At 51.0% G+C, this 21,705-nt stretch overlaps 1 protein-coding gene across 6 annotated transcripts in view; it reads left to right on the top strand.

The window, feature by feature from the left end:
* The window catches only part of slmapa (sarcolemma associated protein a), an 80,472-nt gene that overhangs the window by 22,820 nt on the left and 35,947 nt on the right, over window positions 1–21,705 (top strand). For all 6 annotated transcript variants that reach the window (XM_084445989.1, XM_084445990.1, XM_084445988.1 and 3 more), the window contains exons 4-9: window positions 6,950–6,986; window positions 18,836–18,898; window positions 19,320–19,415; window positions 19,801–19,872; window positions 20,372–20,512; window positions 20,744–20,881. In XM_084445989.1, the coding sequence (XP_084302115.1) occupies window positions 6,950–6,986; window positions 18,836–18,898; window positions 19,320–19,415; window positions 19,801–19,872; window positions 20,372–20,512; window positions 20,744–20,881 (547 nt within the window). The remainder of the gene's footprint in view (window positions 1–6,949; window positions 6,987–18,835; window positions 18,899–19,319; window positions 19,416–19,800; window positions 19,873–20,371; window positions 20,513–20,743; window positions 20,882–21,705) is intronic.

Here is a 21,705-nt window from a genome sequence, read left to right as displayed (position 1 = left end):
ATACTGGACTAAGAGGGAATAAGATGTATTATTAATACTGGACTAAGAGGGAATAAGGTGTATTATTAATACTGGACTAAGAGGGAATAAGGTGTATTATTAATACTGGACTAAGAGGGAATAAGGTGTATTATTAATACTGGACTAAGAGGGAATAAGGTGTATTATTAATACTGGACTAAGAGGGAATAAGGTGTATTATTAATACTGGACTAAGAGGGAATAAGGTGTATTATTAATACTGGACTAAGAGGGAATACTGTGTATTATTAATACTGGATTAAGAGGGAATAAGGTGTAGTATTAATACTGGACTAAGAGGGAATAAGGTGTATTATTAATACTGGACTAAGAGGGAATAAGGTGTAGTATTAATACTGGACTAAGAGGGAATAAGGTGTATTATTAATACTGTAATAAGTGGGAATAAGGTGTAGTATTAATACTGGAATAAGTGGGAATCTACTGTAGCTCCTCACTCAGCAGGGGGGAGAGGGAGAGGAGGAGGGCAGGGGGAGAGAGACGGATTTAGAGAAAGGAGGGACAGAGAGCAGGAGAAGGAGAGCAGGAGGGAGGGAGGTGGGAGATAAACAGAGGGAAAGAAAGAGAGAATCTTTTGGCCTTCCTGGCATGCATGACTGTGTTCTAAATCCAGAAGTGTCCCTCTAGTGTCCCTCTAGTTGCAGTGCTACTGTCTATAGGACTGTATGTTGTTTTAAATCCAGGAGTGTCCCTCTAGTGTCCCTCTAGTTGCAGTGCTACTGTCTATAGGACTGTATGTTGTTCTAAATCTTCTTACTGTATGTTGGCGCTGAGATGAAGGCGCAGCTATTTCAACCCCTCAGTGAATGTGCTCCATGCAGAGGAACACAGAGCTCTGACACAGGCCTAGCACACACACACACGTGAGCGCACACACACACACACACGCACACACACACACGTGACTTACCCAGACCCTGATGATTAGCTGTTCGTCCTGTCCGTGGCTCTCCCACTCAGTTATTGACAGGTTTGAACAGCGCGTCCCGTGACTTCACACACCATCTTCCTCCTCTCATCTCTCTCTCCGTCTTCCTCCTCTCATCTCTCTCTCCGTCCCTCTCTCATCCCTTCTCTCACTCACTTTCTATTCCCGCTTTCTAGATCAGCTCCCCGTCCTTTCTCTCTCTCCTCCACCCTCCACCTCTCTCTCTCTCCTCCTCCACCTCTCTCTCTCTCTCCTCCTCTCCCTCCCCACTCTTCCCAGGCTGGTGTTCAGTGTTGAAGCCGTGTGAAGGGAGGGAGGGAGGGAGGGGGGTATTTATAGAAGAGGCACGCTGCTTGTTGTTAAGCTCTGCCCCAGAAGCCAGCTAGGCCAGTGGAGAGCCAGTCTGCCGTGGCTCTGACCCTAACCAGCGCTTCCTGTTAGCTGTCCAGTCTACACCAGCGCTGTGTTAGTAGCCCTCCAGTCTACACCAGTCTACACCAGTGCTGTTAGTAGCTCTCCAGTCTACACCAGTCTACACCAGCGCTGTGTTAGTAGCCCTCCAGTCTACACCAGTCTACACCAGCGCTGTGTTAGTAGCCCTCCAGTCTACACCAGTCTACACCAGCGCTGTTAGTAGCTCTCCAGTCTACACCAGTCTACACCAGCGCTGTGTTAGTAGCCCTCCAGTCTACACCAGTCTACACCAGCGCCGTGTTAGTAGCCCTCCAGTCTACACCAGCGCTGTGTTAGTAGCCCTCCAGTCTACACCAGTCTACACCAGCGCTGTGTTAGTAGCCCTCCAGTCTACACCAGTCTACACCAGCGCTGTGTTAGTAGCCCTCCAGTCTACACCAGTCTACACAAGCGCTGTGTTAGTAGCTCTCCAGTCTACACCAGTCTACACCAGTCTACACCAGTCTACACCAGCGCCGTGTTAGTAGCTCTCCAGTCTACACCAGTCTACACCAGCGCTGTGTTAGTAGCCCTCCAGTCTACACCAGTCTACACCAGTCTACACCAGCACTGAGTTAGTAGCCCTCCAGTCTACACCAATCTACACCAGCGCTGTGTTAGTAGCTCTCCAGTCTACACCGGTCTACACCATTCTTCCCCCTCCATCCATCCTCCTCCCGCTCCCCTTCTCCTCCTCCATCCCCCCTTCTCCATTCCTCCTCCCTCTGCTCGCCTCCTCCTCCACCCCTCCTCTTCTCCTTCTCCTATCCTCCTCCTCCCTCCTCCTCCTCCCACTCCTCTCCTCCTCCTCTGTGTTCCATTCTAACCATGACTCTCAGCCCTCCCTTCCAGCAGCATCAAAAAAGACATCTGCAAAAGACATTTCCTGTTTTTAGAAGTTTGGCTCAATGAGAGACTTTTGCTTTTTTCCCCACATGGAATATTATTATTCAGAGCAGCCGGCCCTTCCCTCTCCAGCCTGGCCTCAGGTCAGCTGGGCCCTTCCCTCTCCAGCCTGGCCTCAGGTCAGCTGGGCCCTTCCCTCTCCAGCCTGGCCTCAGGTCAGCTGGGGTCTTCCCTCTCCAGCCTGGCCTCAGGTCAGCTGGGGTCTTCCCTCTCCAGCAGGTCAGCTGGGCCCTTCCCTCTCCAGCCTGGCCTCAGGTCAGCTGGGCCCTTCCCTCTCCAGCAGGTCAGCTGGGCCCTTCCCTCTCCAGCCTGGTCTCAGGTCAGCTGGGCCCTTCCCTCTCCAGCCTGGTCTCAGGTCAGCTGGGGGGCTGTTGAGGGTCTGTTGGAGGGAACATTACGCAGTCTAGATCTCAGTAAGGGGACTGTGTGTGTGTGTGTATGTGTGCGTGCATGCATGTGTGTGTGTGTGCATGTGTGCGTGCATGCATGTGTGTGTGTGTGTGCGCACACTTTAGGACCAACAGTGACTCATGTAGTTTGGCTTACATAAACCTTCCCAGAGTTTGAGGTGAAGCGTGTGCTGGGGTGGTAATAGACCGGCGTGTTGCTGTAGCTCCTCCCTGGGACCTGCCTGGCCCTGGTGATGGATGGTGTGAGTGGAGGTTGATCTGGGGGGGGGGGGGGGTTTGGGAGCTGTGTGCCGGCGGTGTTGTGTTGAGACGGGCTCCCTGTTGCGTATGTTTGAACTGGGGGCGGGGCCTGTTGAGTAACTCTGTAGCTGGTTGTCCCCAGCGGCGTGCCAATCACTGCGTCTGTTTCCTAATGGAATCTTCACCAGCCTGTTAGCCCAGTCTCCGGCTGGTTGTGTGTGTGTGTGTCTATGTGTGTTTGTCTTTGTGTGTCTGTGTGTGTGTTTGTGCGCGCACATGTGTAACCTAACCTGTATGAGTGTTTGTGTATGGGCATGAGTGTGTGCGTGTGTGCATGTTTTTGTGCGTGTGTGTGTGTGTGTGTGTGTGTGGGCTCTTGGCTGGCTGGAGATTCAGGTTAAACAGCCATTGTTTTGCTCTGATGTCACACTGTCTCTATGAAAATGATGGATGCTATCCTGACTAGCGAGGCCGGCCCAGGGAGAGTCATCAGAGGGACTTCCTGGTCGTTGGGCGGTGACTCAGTGAGTGATCTCCCCAGGACGAGCAGCGCTGGGGGGCCGGAGAGTCACGGACTCGGTGGGTGGTCTTTGACTCCTCCAGCAGGGAAGGATGAAGGGAGGCTGTCTCATTATTCCTTAACTGAGCGCTTCGGCTTGCTGCTCATTTTGGAATGAAGCCGGGCAGTACAAGGCCACGAGAGGATCAGCTGTGTGGCATCTTATCAGGCTCTGAGGGAGGGAGGGAGGGAGGGAGGGAGGGGGGAGAGAGAGGGAGGGAGGGAGGGAGGGAGGGGGGAGAGAGAGGGAGGGAGGGAGGGGGAGGGAGTGAGTGAGTGATGGAGGGAGGGAGGGGGAGAGAGGGAGGGAGAGAGAGGGAGGGGGGGGGGGAGAGAGAGAGGGAGGGAGAGGGAGGGAGAGAGAGGGAGGGGGGGGGGGAGAGAGGGAGGGGGGGGGGGAGAGAGGGAGGGAGGGAGGGGGGGGGGAGAGAGGGAGGGAGGGAGTGAGGGAGGGAAAGAGAGAGGGAGGGAGGGAGAGAGAGAGAGAGAGGAAAAGAGGGAGGGACCGGAGGTATGTTTGAAACAGAAAGTGTCCTCGCGTGTGAAGCAGCCCTGCCTGTCATGTTGAGGGAAACGCTGGCGGCAGAGCGGACGGGAGAGTTTTGACGTGTCTGGTGAGAGAGAGCAGCTGGCGCTCTGCTGTCCTCGGCGCTCGGCAGGTGATCCAGGTAATCCCCCGTTGGCAGAGATTAGATCCAGACGTCATCGGGTTTACCCAGACCAAGCTGAGCAGTTAATTGGGTGTGTGTGGCATTCCTGACGCTGACCTATCTGGATGTCCTCTCTCTACCTACCCTGTCTGTTTCATAGGGCTAGGTCTTAATGGTCTCTATATCTACCCTGTCTGTTTCATAGGGCGAGGTCTTAATGGTCTCTATATCTACCCTGTCTGTTTCATAGGGCGAGGTCTTAATGGTCTCTATATCTACCCTGTCTGTTTCATAGGGCGAGGTCTTAATGGTCTCTATATCTACCCTGTCTGTTTCATAGGGCGAGGTCTTAATGGTCTCTCTCTACCCACCCTGTCTGTTTCATAGGGCTAGGTCTTAATGGTCTCTATATCTACCCTGTCTGTTTCATAGGACTAGGTCTTACTGGTCTCTCTCTACCCACCCTGTCTGTTTCATAGGACTAGGTCTTAATGGTCTCTCTCTACCCACCCTGCCTTTACTCATATAACTAGGTTACTGTCGTTGTCGTTGACCGTGTTGCTGTTGACTGACTCACAGCTCCATCCTGATTTTCCTGCCACTCTTTAAATGTAATTAGTGGTCTCAACATGTCTGACTTGGGGAGCAGTGTGGCTGTGTTGGGTTGGGGTTGGGGTTGGGGTCAGCCTCTCTGGTGTTCAGTCTTCCCACCGCCCTGTAGAGTGTGGCTGTGTTGTGGTTGGGGTAGGGTTAGGGTTGGGGTCGGCCTCTAGTTTTCAAGTTTAGGGTTAGGGTTGGGGTCGGCCTCTGGTGTTCAGGGTTGGGGTCGGCCTCTCTGGTGTTCAGGGTTGGGGTTGGGTTCAGCCTCTCTGGTGTTCAGGTTTGGGGTCGGCCTCTCTGGTGTTCAGGGTTGGGGTTGGCCTCTCTGGTGGTTGGGGTTGGGGTCGACCTCTGGTGTTCAGGGTTGGGGTTGGCCTCTCTGGTGGTTAGGGTTGGGGTTGGGGTCGACCTCTGGTGTTCAGGGTTGGGGTTGGGGTCGGCCTCTCTGGTGTTCAGGATGGGTTTTATTGCCATGCAGTTTCTCAGTGTATCAGGAATGTGCTTTCGGTCGAGGTGAACATGGAGACGTTCGTGTGGCGGCAGCGTGGCGCTCCGGCTGGTTATCCAGTGGAAGGTGATAGATAAGACGAGCGCTGGTCACAGGGCGGGGTCTAGAGGTCAGGGCGGGGCCTGCAGGTGAACTCAGGTGAGCTTGGCGTTGGTTCCAGAGAGAGTTGTGGGCGCATAGGTACAGGTTAGGTGCGGCTAGGTGAGTTGAGAGGAGCTCGATGGAGATATTTCATTACAGTCGCTGGGTAGATAAGCGGTCAGGAGTAGCACAGGTCAAATAAGAGTCCTGCTAAGGAGAGGGCAGCTAGGTCTGAAACGTATAGAGTAGGTGTAGAGATCGTATCCTACAAAATGGAGGAAGTACGGTAGACCCTGGGTGTTCTTTCTGGTCAGGAATGGGCAGAGTTCATTTGCACATCAAGATCAGACCTGGCTTGTGGTTTTGCATGCTGTCTTGATCACATCAGGAATATGGAAAAAGCTGCAAAGCTTTTCCATAAACGCTCAGTCTGCAAAGTGCTCCCTAAATGTAACTACGGTTCTGAATCAACACTTTGAGCCTAAATCGTCATGCTGGTTCCTGAAGATGCTGTATGTTAAACTGTGGTCCAGACAAGACCGGTTTCACATACAGAGGGTCATTCAACACGGAGCGGTCCTCCTCCTCAACATCATCTGAGTCAAACTAAACACTCCAGTGGTTGGGTTCATCTGGTGTGGGCTATCCTAGCCTACCCCAACCTGACCTGCCCTACCCCAACCTGCCCTACCCCAACCTGCCCTACCCCGGCCTGCCCTACCCCAACCTGACCTACCCTACCCCAACCTGCCCTACCCCAACCTGCCCTACCCCAACCTGCCCTACGCCGGCCTGCCCTACCCCAACCTGCCCTACCCTACGCAACCTGCCCTACCCCAACCTGCCCTACCCCGGCCTGCCCTACCCCTGCCCTACCCCGGCCTGCCCTACCTTACCCCAACCTGCCCTACCCCAACCTGCCCTACCCCGGCCTGCCCTAACCTACCCCAACCTGCCCTAACCTACCCCAACCTGCCCCAACCTGCCCTACCCCAACCTGCCCTACCCCGGTCTGCCCTACCCCGGCCTGCCCTACCCTACCCCAACCTGCCCTACCCCAACATGCCCTACCCCAGCCTGCCCAACTCCGGCCTGCCCTACCCCAACCTGCCCTACCCCAGCCTGCCCTACCCTACCCCAACCTGCCCTACCCCAGCCTGTCCTACCCCTGCCCTACCCCTGCCTTACCCCGGCCTGCCCAACCCCTGCCCTACCCCGGCCTGCCCTACGCCTGCCCTACCCCGGCCTGCTCAACCCCTGCATACCCTCTCAGCAGCACAGCTGTTTCATACCAGGCCGTGGATGTTTCACAATGGTCAGTCGTCAGGGGGGGAGGCGAGGAATCCAGGGTGGACTGTTGAAGCCCAGTCCTCTTTTGCTTTTATGGTTCCCGCCCCGTCTTAGTGCCTGCCTCTGTCCTGCTGCTGCACCCACAGTTAAGGATTAACAGAGAGCAAAGTTGAACTAGTTCCCAGAGCCTCCTCATGCCTCCAGACTGTCAACAAAGAGAGAGCGTTAATCCTCACCCTCTCTCTCTCTCTCTCTCTCTCTCTCTCTCTGTTTCTCCTGCAGCGTCATTCAAGCGCCACTACCACTACCCGTTGATAAGGTAAGGCTGGAAATTGGATTTTCCATTTTAATTCCTGCCGTGTCTGTGTGTGGCTCGCGTGTGCCTCTCTCTCCCTCTTTCCTTCTCTTCCCTTCCACTCTCTTTCTCTCTTCCACTCTCTCTCTCTCCCTCCCATTCTCTCTCTCTCCCTCCCACTCTCTCTTTCTCCCTCCCACTCTCCTTCAGAGAGAAGGAGAATGTGTTCTGAAACTTGCCTCAGTGTGTGATGTCATAGTGCTGGGTGTAGTCTTCAAGCCCGATGACTTGACAAGAATTCAACAAGTCAAGGGCTCCGTACTCCCCAGCCCACTGCCTCGTACTGCTTCTCTCAGAGACGTTCTCTGTCAACAAATTGAACCAAGCCGATTCATATTATTTATCCTTAAAGGTGCAGTATGCGGTCTGTGATTTCCTAATAGACAAAAAAAATGTAAAGGTCTTGTAGCACCCGATAATGTAATAATTAACTGATAATGTAATAACGCCTGATAATGTAATAAAAGTTTGACTTAAGTCAATCGAAAATGTAATAAAACCTGATAATGTAATGACTTAACCAATAATGTAATAAAATGTCCTGACTGATAATGTAATACCATTTTTCTGATAATGTAATACCTTATTACATTATTGGTCAAGTTATTACATTATCAGGTGGGTCTTTTTTTTTTTTTAAACTGGTAACGTAATACTTGACTGATAATGTAATAATCTAAAAAAGCGAATGAATACTGCTGTTAGGGTACTTTGTGGTATACTTTGGCGTACTTTGTGGTACTTGTGGTATACATATATGTGTCTTATGATACTTTGCAGTATACTTTTGGGTGCTTTGAGGTACTTGTGATATACTTTGGGGTACTCTGTGGTATACTTTGCAGTACTTTGTGGTATACTTTGGGGTACACAGCAATACTTTGCAGTACTTTGCAGTATACTTTGGGGTACTTTGAGGTACTTTGATATTTTGCGGTAGTTTGCAGTAAACATTGGGGTACTTTGCAGTACTTTGTGGAATACTTTGAGGTACTTTGTGGTGTGCTTTGGAGTACTTTGCGGTCCTTAGTTGTATACTTTGGGGTACTTTTTGGTACTCTGCAGTTCTTTGCAGTATACTTTGGGTACATTCCGTTATACTTTGCGGTACTTTGTGGTATACATTGAGGTACTTACCCATACTTTGCAGTAATGTGTGGTAATTTGTGGTACTTTGTGGTATACGGAGATACTTTGCAGTATGCTTTGGAGTACTTTGCAGTGCTTTGTGGTATACTTTGGGGTCCTTTGCGGTACTACATGGTATACTTTGGGGTACTTTGCTGTACACTTTGGGGTACTTTGCTGTATACTTTGGGGTACTTTGTGGTATTTTGCAGTACTTTGCGCTATTCTTTGGAGTACTTTGTGGTATACTTTGGAGTATTTTGAGGTACTTTGTGGTATACTTTAGAGTGAGGTACATAGTGATTAGTAAGGCCCTTCAAAAAGGGGTTCAGTATTTTATCTTAGCCTATATAGTAGGAGACAGGAACTGATTTAATTCTGTGAATTGAAAGCAAAGTGTATGAGGCAAATTATGTGAGGCTGCTGTTCATCAACTATAGTTAAGAGCTGCTATCCATCGACTATATTTCAGATTGCAATACCATAACTCCCCCATATCCATCCATCATCCATCCATCCATCCATCTTCATCCGCTTATCTGGGGTCGGGTCGCGGAGGCAGCAGTTCCAGCAGGGGGCCCCAGACATCCCTTTCCCTAGCAGCATCAACCAGCTCTGCCTGGGGAATCTTTAGCCGCTCACAGGCCAGTGCGGAGATGTAGTTTCGTCACCTAGTCCTGGGTCTACCCCGTGCAGACCTGCAAACTTGTCACCTTTTGGCTACAACCACCTTTTTTATGTTAACCATGGTAGTTTCAGTGAATCTAGAGGGTTTTAGTTTTGTATGTCGTCACCTTTTTCACTACTCCAGAGTTTGCAGGTCTGCCCGTGGCCTCCTCCCAGCCGGACACGCCTGGAACACCTCCCAGGAGGCATCCAAACTAGGTGCCCGAACCACCTCAACTGGCTCCTTTCAACGCAAAGGAGCAGCGGGTCTGAGTCTCTCCTGGATGACTGAACTTCTCACCCAATCTCTCAGGGAGACCCCAGCCACCCTCTGGAGAAAACTCATTTCGGTCACTTGTATCCGTGATCTCGTTCTTTCGGTCATGACCCATCCTTCATGACCATAGGTGAGGGTAGGGACGAAGATAGACCAGTAGATCGAGAGCTTTGCCTTTTGGCTCAGCTCTCTTTTCGTCACAACAGTGCGGTAAAGCGACTGCAGAACCGCACCAGCTGCTCCGATTCTCCAGCCAAACTCCCTCTCCATGGTTCCCTCACTCGTGAACAAGACCCCCAGATACTAGAACTCCTTCACTTGGGGTAAGGACTAATTTCCTACTCGAAGTGGACGGACCAGCAGAAGCGGTTTCCTGCTGAGAACCATGGCCTCAGATTTAGAAGTGCTGATTCTCATCCCAGCCGCTTCACACTCAGTTGCGAACCTATCCAGAGTTCCTATCCAGTGCTGGAGGTCGCAGGCCAATGATGCCATCAGGACCACATCATCTGCAAACAGCAGCGACGCGATCCCCAGCTCACCAAACTGCAAACCCACCTCCCCACGGCTACGCCTCAATATCCTGTCCATGAAAATCTTGACTTACTGCCAAGAACACGGACACAGCTCTTGCTCTGGGTGTACAGGGATTGGATGGCCGGTGGTTTCGCGACCAGGATGAAATCCACATTGTTCCTCTTCAATCTGAGGTTCGACTATCGGCCGGACCCTCCTTTCCAGCACCTTGGAGTACACTTTCCCTGGGAGGCTGAGTAATGTGATGCCTCTGTAATTGGCACACACCCTCTTGTCCCCTTTTTTTAATATTGGGACCACCACCCCAGTTTGCCACTCCTTTGGCACTAACCCAGACTTCCACGCAATGTTAAAGAGGCGTGTCAACCAAGACAGCCCCTCAACACCCAGCGCCTTCAGCATTTCTGGACGGATCTCATCAGTCCCTGGGGCTTTGCCACTGTGGAGTTGTTTGACTACGTCAGTGACCTCCTCCAGGGAAATTGACGATGACCCCCCATCATCTTGCGGCTCTGCCTCAATCGTAGAGGGTGGATTAGTCGGGTTCAGGAGTTCCTCAAATTGCTCCTTCCAACGCTCAACAACCTTCTCAGTTGAGGTCAGCGGTGTCCCATCCTTGCTGTATACAGCTTGGATGGTCCCCCACTTTCCCTTCCTGAGGTGTCTGATGGTCTTCCAGAAACACCTTGGTGCCAACAGAAAGTCCTTCTCCATGGTTCCTCCGAACTGCTCCCACACCGCTGCTTTGCCTTGGTCACGGCCGAAGCTGCAGCCCTCTGGGCCAGTCGATACCCTGCTACTGCTTTTGGGGTCCTCCGGGCTAACATATCCCGGAAGGCCTCCTCCTTCAGTCGGACGGCTTCCCTGACCCCCCGTGTCCACCACGGTGTCTGGGGGTTACCGCCCCTTGAAGTACCTATGGCCCTCAGGCCACAGCTCCCAGCCACAGCTTCAGCAATGGAGGCTTTGAACACCGACCACTCATGTTCGATGTCCCCAACCTCCACAGGGATGCCTGAGAAGCTCCGCCGGAGGTGGCAATTGAAATCTCTCCGGACAGGCTCTTCCTCCAGACGTTCCCCGTTAACCCTCACTACACACTTGGGTTTTCCAGGTCTGGCCAGAGGCTTCCTCTGCCATCGAAACCAGCTCACCACCAGATGGTGATCAGTGGACAGCTCTGCCCCTCTCTTCACCTGAGTGTCCAAAACACATGGCCTCAGATCAGATGATACAATAACGAAAACGATCATCGACCTTCGGCCTAAGGTTTTCTGATGCCAGGTGTTCTTGTGGGCATCCTTGTGTTCGAACATGGTGTTTGTTATGGACAAACCGTGACTAGCACAGAAGTCCAACAACAAAACACCACTCGGGTTCAGATCGTGGTGGCCATGCCTCCCAATCACACCCCTTCAAGTTTCTCCATCATTGCCCATGTGTGCATTGCAGTCCCCCAATAGGACAGTGGAGTCCCCTGCAGGAGCCCCAATTAGGACTCCACTTAGGAAGGCTGAGTACTCTGAACTGCTGTTCGGTGCATAAGCGCAAACCACAGTCAGAGTCCCCCCCCCACAGTCCTAAGGCGCAGGGAGGCGACCCTCTCGTCCACTGGGGTGAACTCCAGCACAGAGACGCTCAGCTGGGGGCTAGATAGTATAGCCACACCTGCCTTACGCTCCATACCATAAGCAACTCCGGAGAAGTACAACCCCTATCCAGGAGTTTGGTTCCGGTGCCGGTGCTGTGCGTGGAGGTTAGCCCCACCAGGTGTAGTTGGTATCGCTCCACCTCCCTCACAAGCTCCGGCTCCTTCCCCCCCAGTGAGGTCACGTTCCATGTCCCCAGAGCCAGCCTTTGCCACCTGGGTCCGGTCCGTCAGTGCCCTCCGCCTTCACTGCCACCTAGTTGGCAGCGCACCCGACCCCGACAGTTCCTCCCACGGGTGGTGGGTCCACGGGACGGATGAGACGGAGATGTTGTTTCCACGTTGCTCTTTCGGGCTGGGCCCGGCCGGGCTCCATGAAAAGCCCAGCCACCAGGCGCTCGCAGACGGGCCCTCCGTCCGGGCCTGGCTCCAGACGGGGGCCCCGGGCTTCCTCCGGGCTGGGTATCTCTTCAGTGTTCTTCCATCAGGTCTTTTTGCTGGTTCAGGACTGTGGGGCGCAACTCCTCACAGCCCTACTCTGGCCGTTTTGGGCTTAAAACCCTCATCCGCCCTTGCTCCACACCTCCAGATGGTATACGGTGCGGAGCCAGGCACGAGCAGCACCTGTGGTTTTTGTTCGGAGTGACCTTCTCCTAGATGGGTTGCCTACAATGGCTGTGAGCCACATCTGCCAATGCTATTTGCCCATAGCTGGGACAGTGGTTGGCAGGAGCCAGTGCGTGTCCACACACCGAGAGTGGGGACCGCGAGTTACACATTTACCATGTGTGGCCGCGGGGAGGCACTGTAGGAGTCTTGGCGGTGGAGTGGCTTTGTACTGGCAGAAGACTTACGCACTCGGCTCCTCTTTTCACCCTCCATAAGGAGGGCTAGCTGGCGGCGGTAGCTGAAAGCAGAGTGGCAAGCAGAAGCGGCATGCAGCATGCACTAACTACAAGCACTACTACCATAGATCTACTGCACTACACATCACACAACCCTGCACAGTAATGCCCACACAACTCCCCCATACTCATCTCCAAATGCAGGATGGAGATTGGAGATTAAACCCTTCCTGCACAGGTGGATCCTGGACTTCCTGACGGGCAGACCTCAGGTGGTGAGAGTGGGCAGCCACACCTCATCTTCTCTCACCCTAAACACTGGAGAAAGTCACCCTCTCACCCTCAACACTGGGCTGTTTCATATCCTCTGTACAAACACGACTGTATAGTTACTGTACCTACAATTCTAGCTCAATTATCAATTCACTGATGACACAGCTGCGGTAGGCCTGATCTCCAACAATAATGAGAAGGCCTTCGTGGAGGGGGTGGAGTGCCAAACTAAATGTTGTCAGGGCAACAACCTCCACCTGAACGTCAGTAAGATAATGGAGATGCTAGTGGACTACAGCAGGAAGATGAAAGTGATTCTAGTGGACTAGCAGGAAGCAGGAGCAGCCAATTGCCTGAACAGCAGTGGGACCCCTGTGGAGACAGTGTATTTACAAGTACAGTATGTTGATGTACAGATCACCAAGGTCCAGACATGGACAACAAACATCCCCGTATATGCATGATTCAGAGGGCGTCTGACTGAGAACATCAACACTACCAACATGCTATGGAAGCAACACCATGCAGGACAAGTCACTGTAGAGAGTGTTGGAGATCAGGCCTACCGCAGCTGTCATCAGTGAATTGATAATTGAGCTGGAATTGTAGGTAACTATGCAGTCGTGTTTGTACAGAGGATATGAAACAGCCCAGTGTTTAGGGTGAGAGGGTAACTTTCTCCAGTGTTGAGGGTGAGAGGTTGACTGTCTCCAGTGTTGAGACAGTTGCTGAGTTTGGAGATGAGTATCGGGGGAGTTATGGTATTGCAATCTGAAATATAGTCAATGGATAGCAGCTCTTAACTATAGTTTATGAACAGCAGCCTCACATAATTTGCCTCATACATTTTGCTTTCAATTCATATAGTTAAAACTATGTCTTAAATTAAATCTTGTCTCCTACTATATAGGCTAAGATAAAATACTAAACCCCTTTTTGAAGGGCCCTACTAATCACTAAGTATCTCAAAGTACTCCAAGGTATACCACAAAGTACCTCAAAGTACTCCAAAGTATACCGCAAAGTACTCCAAAGTATAATGCAAAGTACTGCAAAATACTGCAAAATACCACAAAGTACCCCGAAGTATACAGCAAAGTACCCCAAAGTATACTGCAAAGTATACCCCAAAGTATACCACAAAGTACCGCAAAGTACCCCAAAGCATACTGCAAAGTACCTCCGTATACCACAAAGTACCACAAATTACCACACATTACTGCAAAGTATGGGTAAGTACCTCAATGTATACCACAAAGTACTACAAAGTACCCCAAAGTATAACGCAAAGTACCCAAAGTATACTGCAAAGTACTGCAGAGTACCACAAAGTACCCCAAAGTATACCACTAAGTACCGCAAAGTACTCCAAAGCACCCCACAAAGTACCTCAAAGTATTCCGCAAAGTACCGCAAAGTACTGCAAAGTACCCCAACGTTTACTGCAAACTACCGTAAAATATCAAAGTACCTCAAAGTACCCCAAAGTATACTGCAGAGTACTGCAAAGTATACCACAGAGTACCCCAAAGTATATCACAAAAGTACCTCAAAGCACCCAAAAGTATACTGCAAAGTATCATAAGACACATACCACAAGTACCACAAAGTATGCCAAAGTATACCACAAAGTACCCTAACATCAGTATTCATTCGCTTTTTTAGATTATTACATTATCAGTCAAGTATTACGTTACCAGTTTTGAAAAAAAAAGACCCACCTGATAATGTAATAACTTGACCAATAATGTAATAAGGTATTACATTATCAGGAAAATGGTATTACATTATCAGGAAAATGGTATTACATTATCAGTCAGGAAATTTTATTACATTATTGGTTAAGTTATTACATTATCAGGTTTTATTACATTTTCGATTGACTTAAGTCAAACTTTTATTACATTATCAGGCGTTATTACATTATCAGTTAATTATTACATTATCGGGTGCTACAGGTCTTGAAAATCCCCAACCTTCCCTTCAGGCCTCCCTCCAAAGCCACTCCTCCAAACTGGGGGGAAACAAATGACACTCGCTAAGCAGGTAGGCAGGTTGACAGGCAGCTAGGCCATCCAGTCATTTCAAGGTGGCAACCAATGATTGGATGCACTTATTACAGTCCTGTGACTTCCACCGATTACAGATTATTATTTTTTTAGCGTCAGCACTTTATTTATGACTTGCTGTAACAAAAAGTGCTTGTGAGTAGAGGTTTTCAAGGGTCCACTCAAGACACTACATGAGACCCCAGGCCCTACCTGAGACCCCAGACCCTACCTGAGACCCCAGGCCCTACCTGAGACCCCAGACCCTACCTGAGACCCCAGACCCTACCTGAGACCCCAGACCCTACCTGAGACCCCAGGCCCTACCTGAGACCCCAGACCCTACCTGAGACCCCAGACCCTACCTGAGACCCAAGCAGGTCGGGTACTAAATCCTGCCATGTCTCACGGGTCGGGTCTAGTCTACATTGCTGCGGGTCTCGGGTGAGCAGATCTGAAACTGATTTACCCATATGGACTCGCAAGGATCCCATCATCTTTCTTTTTCATATCAAATTCTTCAATCTCCGTTTTTAAAAGTAGCTATTAGACTAACGATAACCTGTCTTGGAAATGAGCACTGAGGCAGCGTGTCTTACAGCCCGCTCAAAGACACACAAACATACACACCAGTTGGCTTTTGGTTTAAGTTATAGCCCCATATACAGAATAACTACCTATATATGTAACTATCTGTATATAACTACATATATATAACTACCTAACTATCTATATATAACTACTTATTTATAACTTCTTATATATAACTATCTATATATAACTATCCTTATTGCTGTAATCACACTAACGTGGTTGATCATCACCAGTGCTGAGTTGATTATTCCAGCTACAGGTCTCTTCTTCAGGTCTTTCTGGAGAAGGGCTGTAGTGGGAGGTAGGGAGGTTATATCCAGGTAGTTCAACGCTGATATGAGGATTGTTTTATGAAGTCTTGCTTATTATAGCCCATACTGTAATTATTTTGATAAGCAACATATTACATACATTAAATTAAAGGAAATAAATTACTTCTTTTGTAATTACATTGGTATTAAATCAATGGTTACATTATCGCTATTTTGCTGTGCTGGAATCTCTTATGTCGGGTCCGTTTGGATCCTATCTGTTAGGGCCCGGGTCTGGTTGGACCAGGTCTGTTAGGGGGGTCTGGTTGGACCAGGTCTGTCTGTTAGGATGGGTCTGGTTGGACCAGGTCTGTCTGTTAGGATGGGTCTGGTTGGACCAGGTCTGTCTGTTAGGATGGGTCTGGTTGGACCAGGTCTGTCTGTTAGGATGGGTCTGGTTGGACCAGGTCTGTCTGTTAGGGCCCAGGTCTGGTTGGACCAGGTCTGTCTGTTAGGATGGGTCTGGTTGGACCAGGTCTGTCTGTTAGGATGGGTCTGGTTGGACCAGGTCTGTCTGTTAGGATGGGTCTGGTTGGACCAGGTCTGTTAGGGGGGTCTGGTTGGACCAGGTCTGTCTGTTAGGGCCCAGGTCTGGTTGGACCAGGTCTGTCTGTTAGGGCCCAGGTCTGGTTGGACCAGGTCTGTCTGTTAGGATGGGTCTGGTTGGACCAGGTCTGTCTGTTAGGGCCCGGGTCTGGTTGGACCAGGTCTGTTAGGATGGGTCTGGTTGGACCAGGTCTGTTAGGGGGGTCTGGTTGGACCAGGTCTGTCTGTTAGGGGGGTCTGGTTGGACCAGGTCTGTCTGTTAGGGGGGTCTGGTTGGACCAGGTATGTCTGTTAGGATGGGTCTGGTTGGACCAGGTATGTCTGTTAGGGGGGTCTGGTTGGACCAGGTATGTCTGTTAGGATGGGTCTGGTTGGACCAGGTCTGTCTGTTAGGATGGGTCTGGTTGGACCAGGTATGTCTGTTAGGGCCCAGGTCTGGTTGGACCAGGTATGTCTGTTAGGGGGGTCTGGTTGGACCAGGTCTGTTAGGATGGGTCTGGTTGGACCAGGTCTGTTAGGATGGGTCTGGTTGGACCAGGTCTGTCTGTTAGGATGGGTCTGGTTGGACCAGGTCTGTTAGGGGGGTCTGGTTGGACCAGGTCTGTCTGTTAGGATGGGTCTGGTTGGACCAGGTCTGTTAGGGGGGTCTGGTTGGACCAGGTCTGTCTGTTAGGGCCCAGGTCTGGTTAGACCAGGTCTGTCTGTTAGGGCCCAGGTCTGGTTGGACCAGGTCTGTTAGGGGGGTCTGGTTGGACCAGGTCTGTTAGGGGGGTCTGGTTGGACCAGGTCTGTCTGTTAGGGCCCAGGTCTGGTTAGACCAGGTCTGTCTGTTAGGGCCCAGGTCTGGTTAGACCAGGTCTGTCTGTTAGGGCCCAGGTCTGGTTAGACCAGGTCTGTCTGTTAGGGCCCAGGTCTGGTTAGACCAGGTATGTCTGTTAGGATGGGTCTGGTTGGACCAGGCATGTCTGTTAGGGGGGTCTGGTTGGACCAGGTCTGTCTGTTAGGGTGGGTCTGGTTGGACCAGGTCTGTCTATTAGGGCCCTGGTTCTCCTCGGATCCGTTTCGGACAGGTCTGATTATACTAGAGTCCATTTCAGAACGCGTCTCTTTTTTTGAAAATTAATTAATGTGGATCAGTTCTGGTAAGAAAGCCATGGGTCCATTTCAGAGCGGCTCTAACTTTTTGGACCTGTGAAGACCTCTACTTCTGAGCCAAACCGCATACGGCTTTAACAAAACAGTGAATCACCATTGTGTTTTCCAGTCCAGTACTACTCCTCCGACAACTTTATCTGTAGTGACACATGGTCTGTTGTGACCCTTAAAATGTTGCATATCTCCTCACCAACCAGAGGTTTGGACCGACAGCCAACGTCTGACTGGATAAGGGGAGAGGTTCCTCTGATTGGACAGTGCAGGCTTCTTGGTTTGGACACTTAATCACATTTACAGGCCCAAATCTAATTACAGCTGCTCCTTCTTCTTTCATACCGAGATCTCCCAGCCTGTGGTCTTGTGCCACACACACACACACACACACACACACACACACACACACACACACACACACACACACACACACACACACACACACACACACACACACAGAGCTTATTTTAGGATGCACAAAACGAGATGCTCAGACTGTGGTCACTTGTGGCCACTCCTATGCCCTGCCTGCTGACAGCTAAGCTGGCGGGGGGAGGAGCTTCCTCAGCTGTGGGTCGGGGGGTAAATAAATCACATTGTGAATTCCAAGAGTATTAAATGTTATTTATACTAGACCCTTTTGAACCCAGAGGCCTTGCCTGCAGCTGAGATCGTTGTGGTCACCGCCAGAGCAGCCCGGCCTAAAGGAAGCTCATGTCGGTTCCAATGACGGCTCGTCTGGACTGAGACCTCAGAGTGACGCAACGTTTGTGAATGGAAGTTGACGGTTGTCGTTCCGATTCGATGAGGCGTTCTGATTTGAGGTTCGGAGGGTTCTCTCTGTTGCTTCTCTGTTGGTTCTCTCTGGGACGTCGAGGCGGGGAACCCCACGAGGCAGCGTGGGGTTCCGTGGGCAGGTCGGTGGCCCTGCCGTCTGGTTGTCCTACTGAGGTCACACTCAGGTCACGCGGGCACAAACGCTGCTAGAGAAGTGAGATAAACACCTGCTTTAAAGATCCGGGCGGGCGGCGGCCCCTGTGTGTGACCCCGGCCTCGCCTGGCGGTCTGGGCGGAGCTGCAGGGCTGGGCTATATCTGACCACAGCATCTGACGCTGTCGATACTCCCCCTGAGACACACGGCCACGGAGGGCTGGCTGGACGCGCCTCCACCAGACCAGCCATGTGACTCCCCCATGAGCACATTCAAACACCATGATATTCCCACGTGCATGTCGGGTCATGTATGGGTCATATCTGGATAGGTTTGGAAGGAATGTGTCTGTGTGTGTGTGTGTGTGTGTGTGTGTCTAGGCCTACTGTATTTTATGTGCGATATTTGTGTTATATTTATGTTTGTATGCTATACAAATGTGCCGGTCAGTATGTGTGTTCGCTGACAGTGAACCAGTGTAGTGCCAGTAGCTGACCAGCCCGAGGCTAGCTGGTCCAGCCTGGAGGAGCCCACGGGTTCAGCCTGAAGGAGCATGCTGGTTCAGCCCAGAGGAGCGTGCTGGTTCAGCCCAGAGGAGCGTGCTGGTTCAGCCCGGAGGAGCGTGCTGGTTCAGCGTGGAGGAGCACGCTGGTTTAGCCTGGAGGAGCACGCTGGTTCAGCCTGGAGGAGCACGCTGGTTCAGCCTGGACGAGCATGCTGGTTCAGCCCAGAGGAGCATGCTGGTTCAGCCCAGAGGAGCACACTGGTTCAGCCCTGAGGAGCACGCTGGTTCAGCCAGCAGGGAAGTGTGTCAGTGGGTAATCGTGGTTAACCGGAGCGCGTCCTCTCCTCTCCCCAGGTTGCTGCAAACACGCCAAGTATGTACTCTCAGGAACTGTTCCAGCTCTCGCAGTATCTGCAGGTACGGCGCAACACTGACACCTGCTGGCCAACCAGGGGAACAGTTTCACCAATGCTATGTAGCCGTGTGGTTGCTATCTTTCTGCTGAAAAAGATGTTATGTGCTCCTGTTTATAACGGTGAGGGATAAGGGACTGAGGTTTATAATGGTGAGGGATAAGGGACAGGTTTATAACGGTGAGGGATAAGGGACTGAGGTTTATAATGGTGAGGGATAAGGGACAGGTTTATAACGGTGAGGGATAAGGGACAGGTTTATAATGGTGAGGGATAAGGGACTGAGGTTTATAATGGTGAGGGATAAGGGACAGGTTTATAATGGTGAGGGATAAGGGGCTGAGGTTTATAACGGTGAGGGATAAAGGACTGAGGTTTATAACGGTGAGGGATACGGGACTGAGGTGTGACCTCTGACCCCTCAGGAGGCCCTGCACAGGGAGCAGATGCTGGAGCAGAAACTGGCCACCCTGCAGCGCCTGCTGGCGTCCACCCAGGAGGCCTCCGAGAGCAGCTGGCAGGTCGGGACCCTGGACATCCTGGAGAATATTCATCCATAATAATAATAATAATCATACAAATAATAATAATAAACAATAATTAGAGCACATTTTATTTGAATGGTGCCTTTCTGAACACCCAAGGGCACCTTACATATTGCACAAAAATATAGTTTAAAAACAACACCTTATTAGAATTTTATAGTACATTATGAAGAACTATACACATGAAGATGCCGCATGCTTCACACCGTAGACCACTGTCTACACAACAAACATATCTTGCTACACACACTGCTACTGGGAAGCATCAGCTCCCAGAGGGATGTAGGCGTGTGTTGCTCCTCCCTGACGGTGTCTCTCCTCTGATGGGCGTCTCTCCTCTGACTGGTGTCTCTCTCTTCAGGCTTTAATAGACGAGGATCGGCTCCTCTCCAGACTAGAGGTCATGGGGAGCCAGCTGCAGGCTCACAACAAAGTAAGAATGACCCCACAACTGAATGTCCACCTCTCGCCACTGAATGAATGAATGTCCACCGCTCACCTATGAATGAATGAATGTCCACCTCTCATCTCTGAATGAATGAATGTCCACCTCTCACCACTGAATGAATGAATGTCCACCTCTCACCTCTGAATGAATGAATGTCCACCTCTCATCTCTGAATGAATGAATGTCCACCTCTCACCACTGAATGAATGAATGTCCACCTCTCACCTCTGAATGAATGAATGTCCACCTCTCACCTCTGAATGAATGAATGTCCACCTCTCACCTCTGAATGAATGAATGAATGAATGTCCACCTCTCACCTCTGAATGAATGGATTCATGTCCACCTCACCAATGAATGAATGTCCACCTCGCACCTCTGAATGAGTGAATGTCCACCTCACCTCTGTGGGCTGAGTAGCATGTTCTAAATGCAGATGGTCGCCTGTCTTGATGGACGTCTCTCTTCCCCCTCCCTCCCTCAGAACCAAACAGAAGATGGCATCCGCAAGGAGCTGGTGGCCTTACAGGAGGACAAACACAACTACGAGACCACGGCCAAAGAGTCCCTGAGGCGCGTCCTTCAGGAGAAGATCGAGGTGGTCAGGAAGCTGTCCGAGGTGGAGGTAAACACACACACACAGGCTGGGTTCCACACAGACATTAACTCACACACACAATTTCATTCACCCACCATTTTTTCCAACACTGATGTGTCCTGTGTGTGCGTGTGTGTATATGTGTGTGTGTGTGCGTGTGTGTATATGTGTGTGTGTGTATATGCGTGTATATGTGTGTGTGTGTATATGTGTGTATATGTGTGTGTGTGTGTGTGTGTGTGTGTGTGTGTGGTGCAGAGGAGTCTCAGTAACACGGAGGACGAGTGTACCCACCTGAAGGAGATGAACGAGAGGAACCAGGAGGAGCTGAGGGAGCTGGCCAACAAATACAACGGAGCCGTCAACGAGATCAAGGACCTCACCGACAAGATCAAGGTACGGGGTCGCAGGGGGACTAGGCGTGGTCACAGGGGGACTAGGCGTGGTCGCAGGGGGACTAGGCGTGGTCACAGGTGGACTAGGCGTGGTCGCGGGTGGACTAGGCGTGGTCACAGGGGGACTAGGCGTGGTCGCGGGGTGACTAGGTGTGGTCGCGGGGGGACTAGGCGTGGTCGCGGGGGGACTAGGCATGGTCACAGAGGGGGACTAGGCATGGTCACAGGTGGATTAGGCGTGGTCGCGGGTGGACTAGGCGTGGTCACAGGTGGACTAGGTGTGGTCGCGGGGGGACTAGGCGTGGTCGCGGGGGGACTAGGCGTGGTCACAGAGGGACTAGGCGTGGTCACGGGTCACTGGACCTGCTTCTTCTTCATTTGACCTGTATTTGAACAGTAATAAAGAGAAAAAGGTTTCTGCACACTTAATTGTCCAGTAGGTCCATGCAAGCTAGTTTAATCCAAGCTTTCACAACCAGACATTTGCCCTGATGAAGGTCTTGTGACCGAGAGTTCGGATTAAAAAAAAACAACCATTCACAAACTTTGCATGGGCCTAGAGTGTGTGTGCAGAAACATTTATTTAAGCAGGGATCTCTGTTGTGAATCCCTGCATACAAAAACACCTACAATTGAAATATAGAATAGAAAAATACAATTCATAAATATATATATTATTTTTAAACAAAAGCATCCTAAGCCTTGTTGTATGCTCAGTTGGCAGAGGGCTGCCAAGCGAAGTCCTAAGCCGTGTGTGCGTGTGTGTGTGCGTGTGTGTGTGCGTGTGTGTGTGCGCGTGTGTGTGCGCGTGTGTGTGCGTGTGTG

This window comes from Borostomias antarcticus (genome assembly GCF_949987555.1).
Source record: "Borostomias antarcticus genome assembly, chromosome: 11".
Taxonomy (NCBI): domain Eukaryota; kingdom Metazoa; phylum Chordata; class Actinopteri; order Stomiiformes; family Stomiidae; genus Borostomias; species Borostomias antarcticus.
Note: the sequence above shows the minus strand (reverse complement) of the source record. Positions and strands in the feature narration are given on the sequence as shown.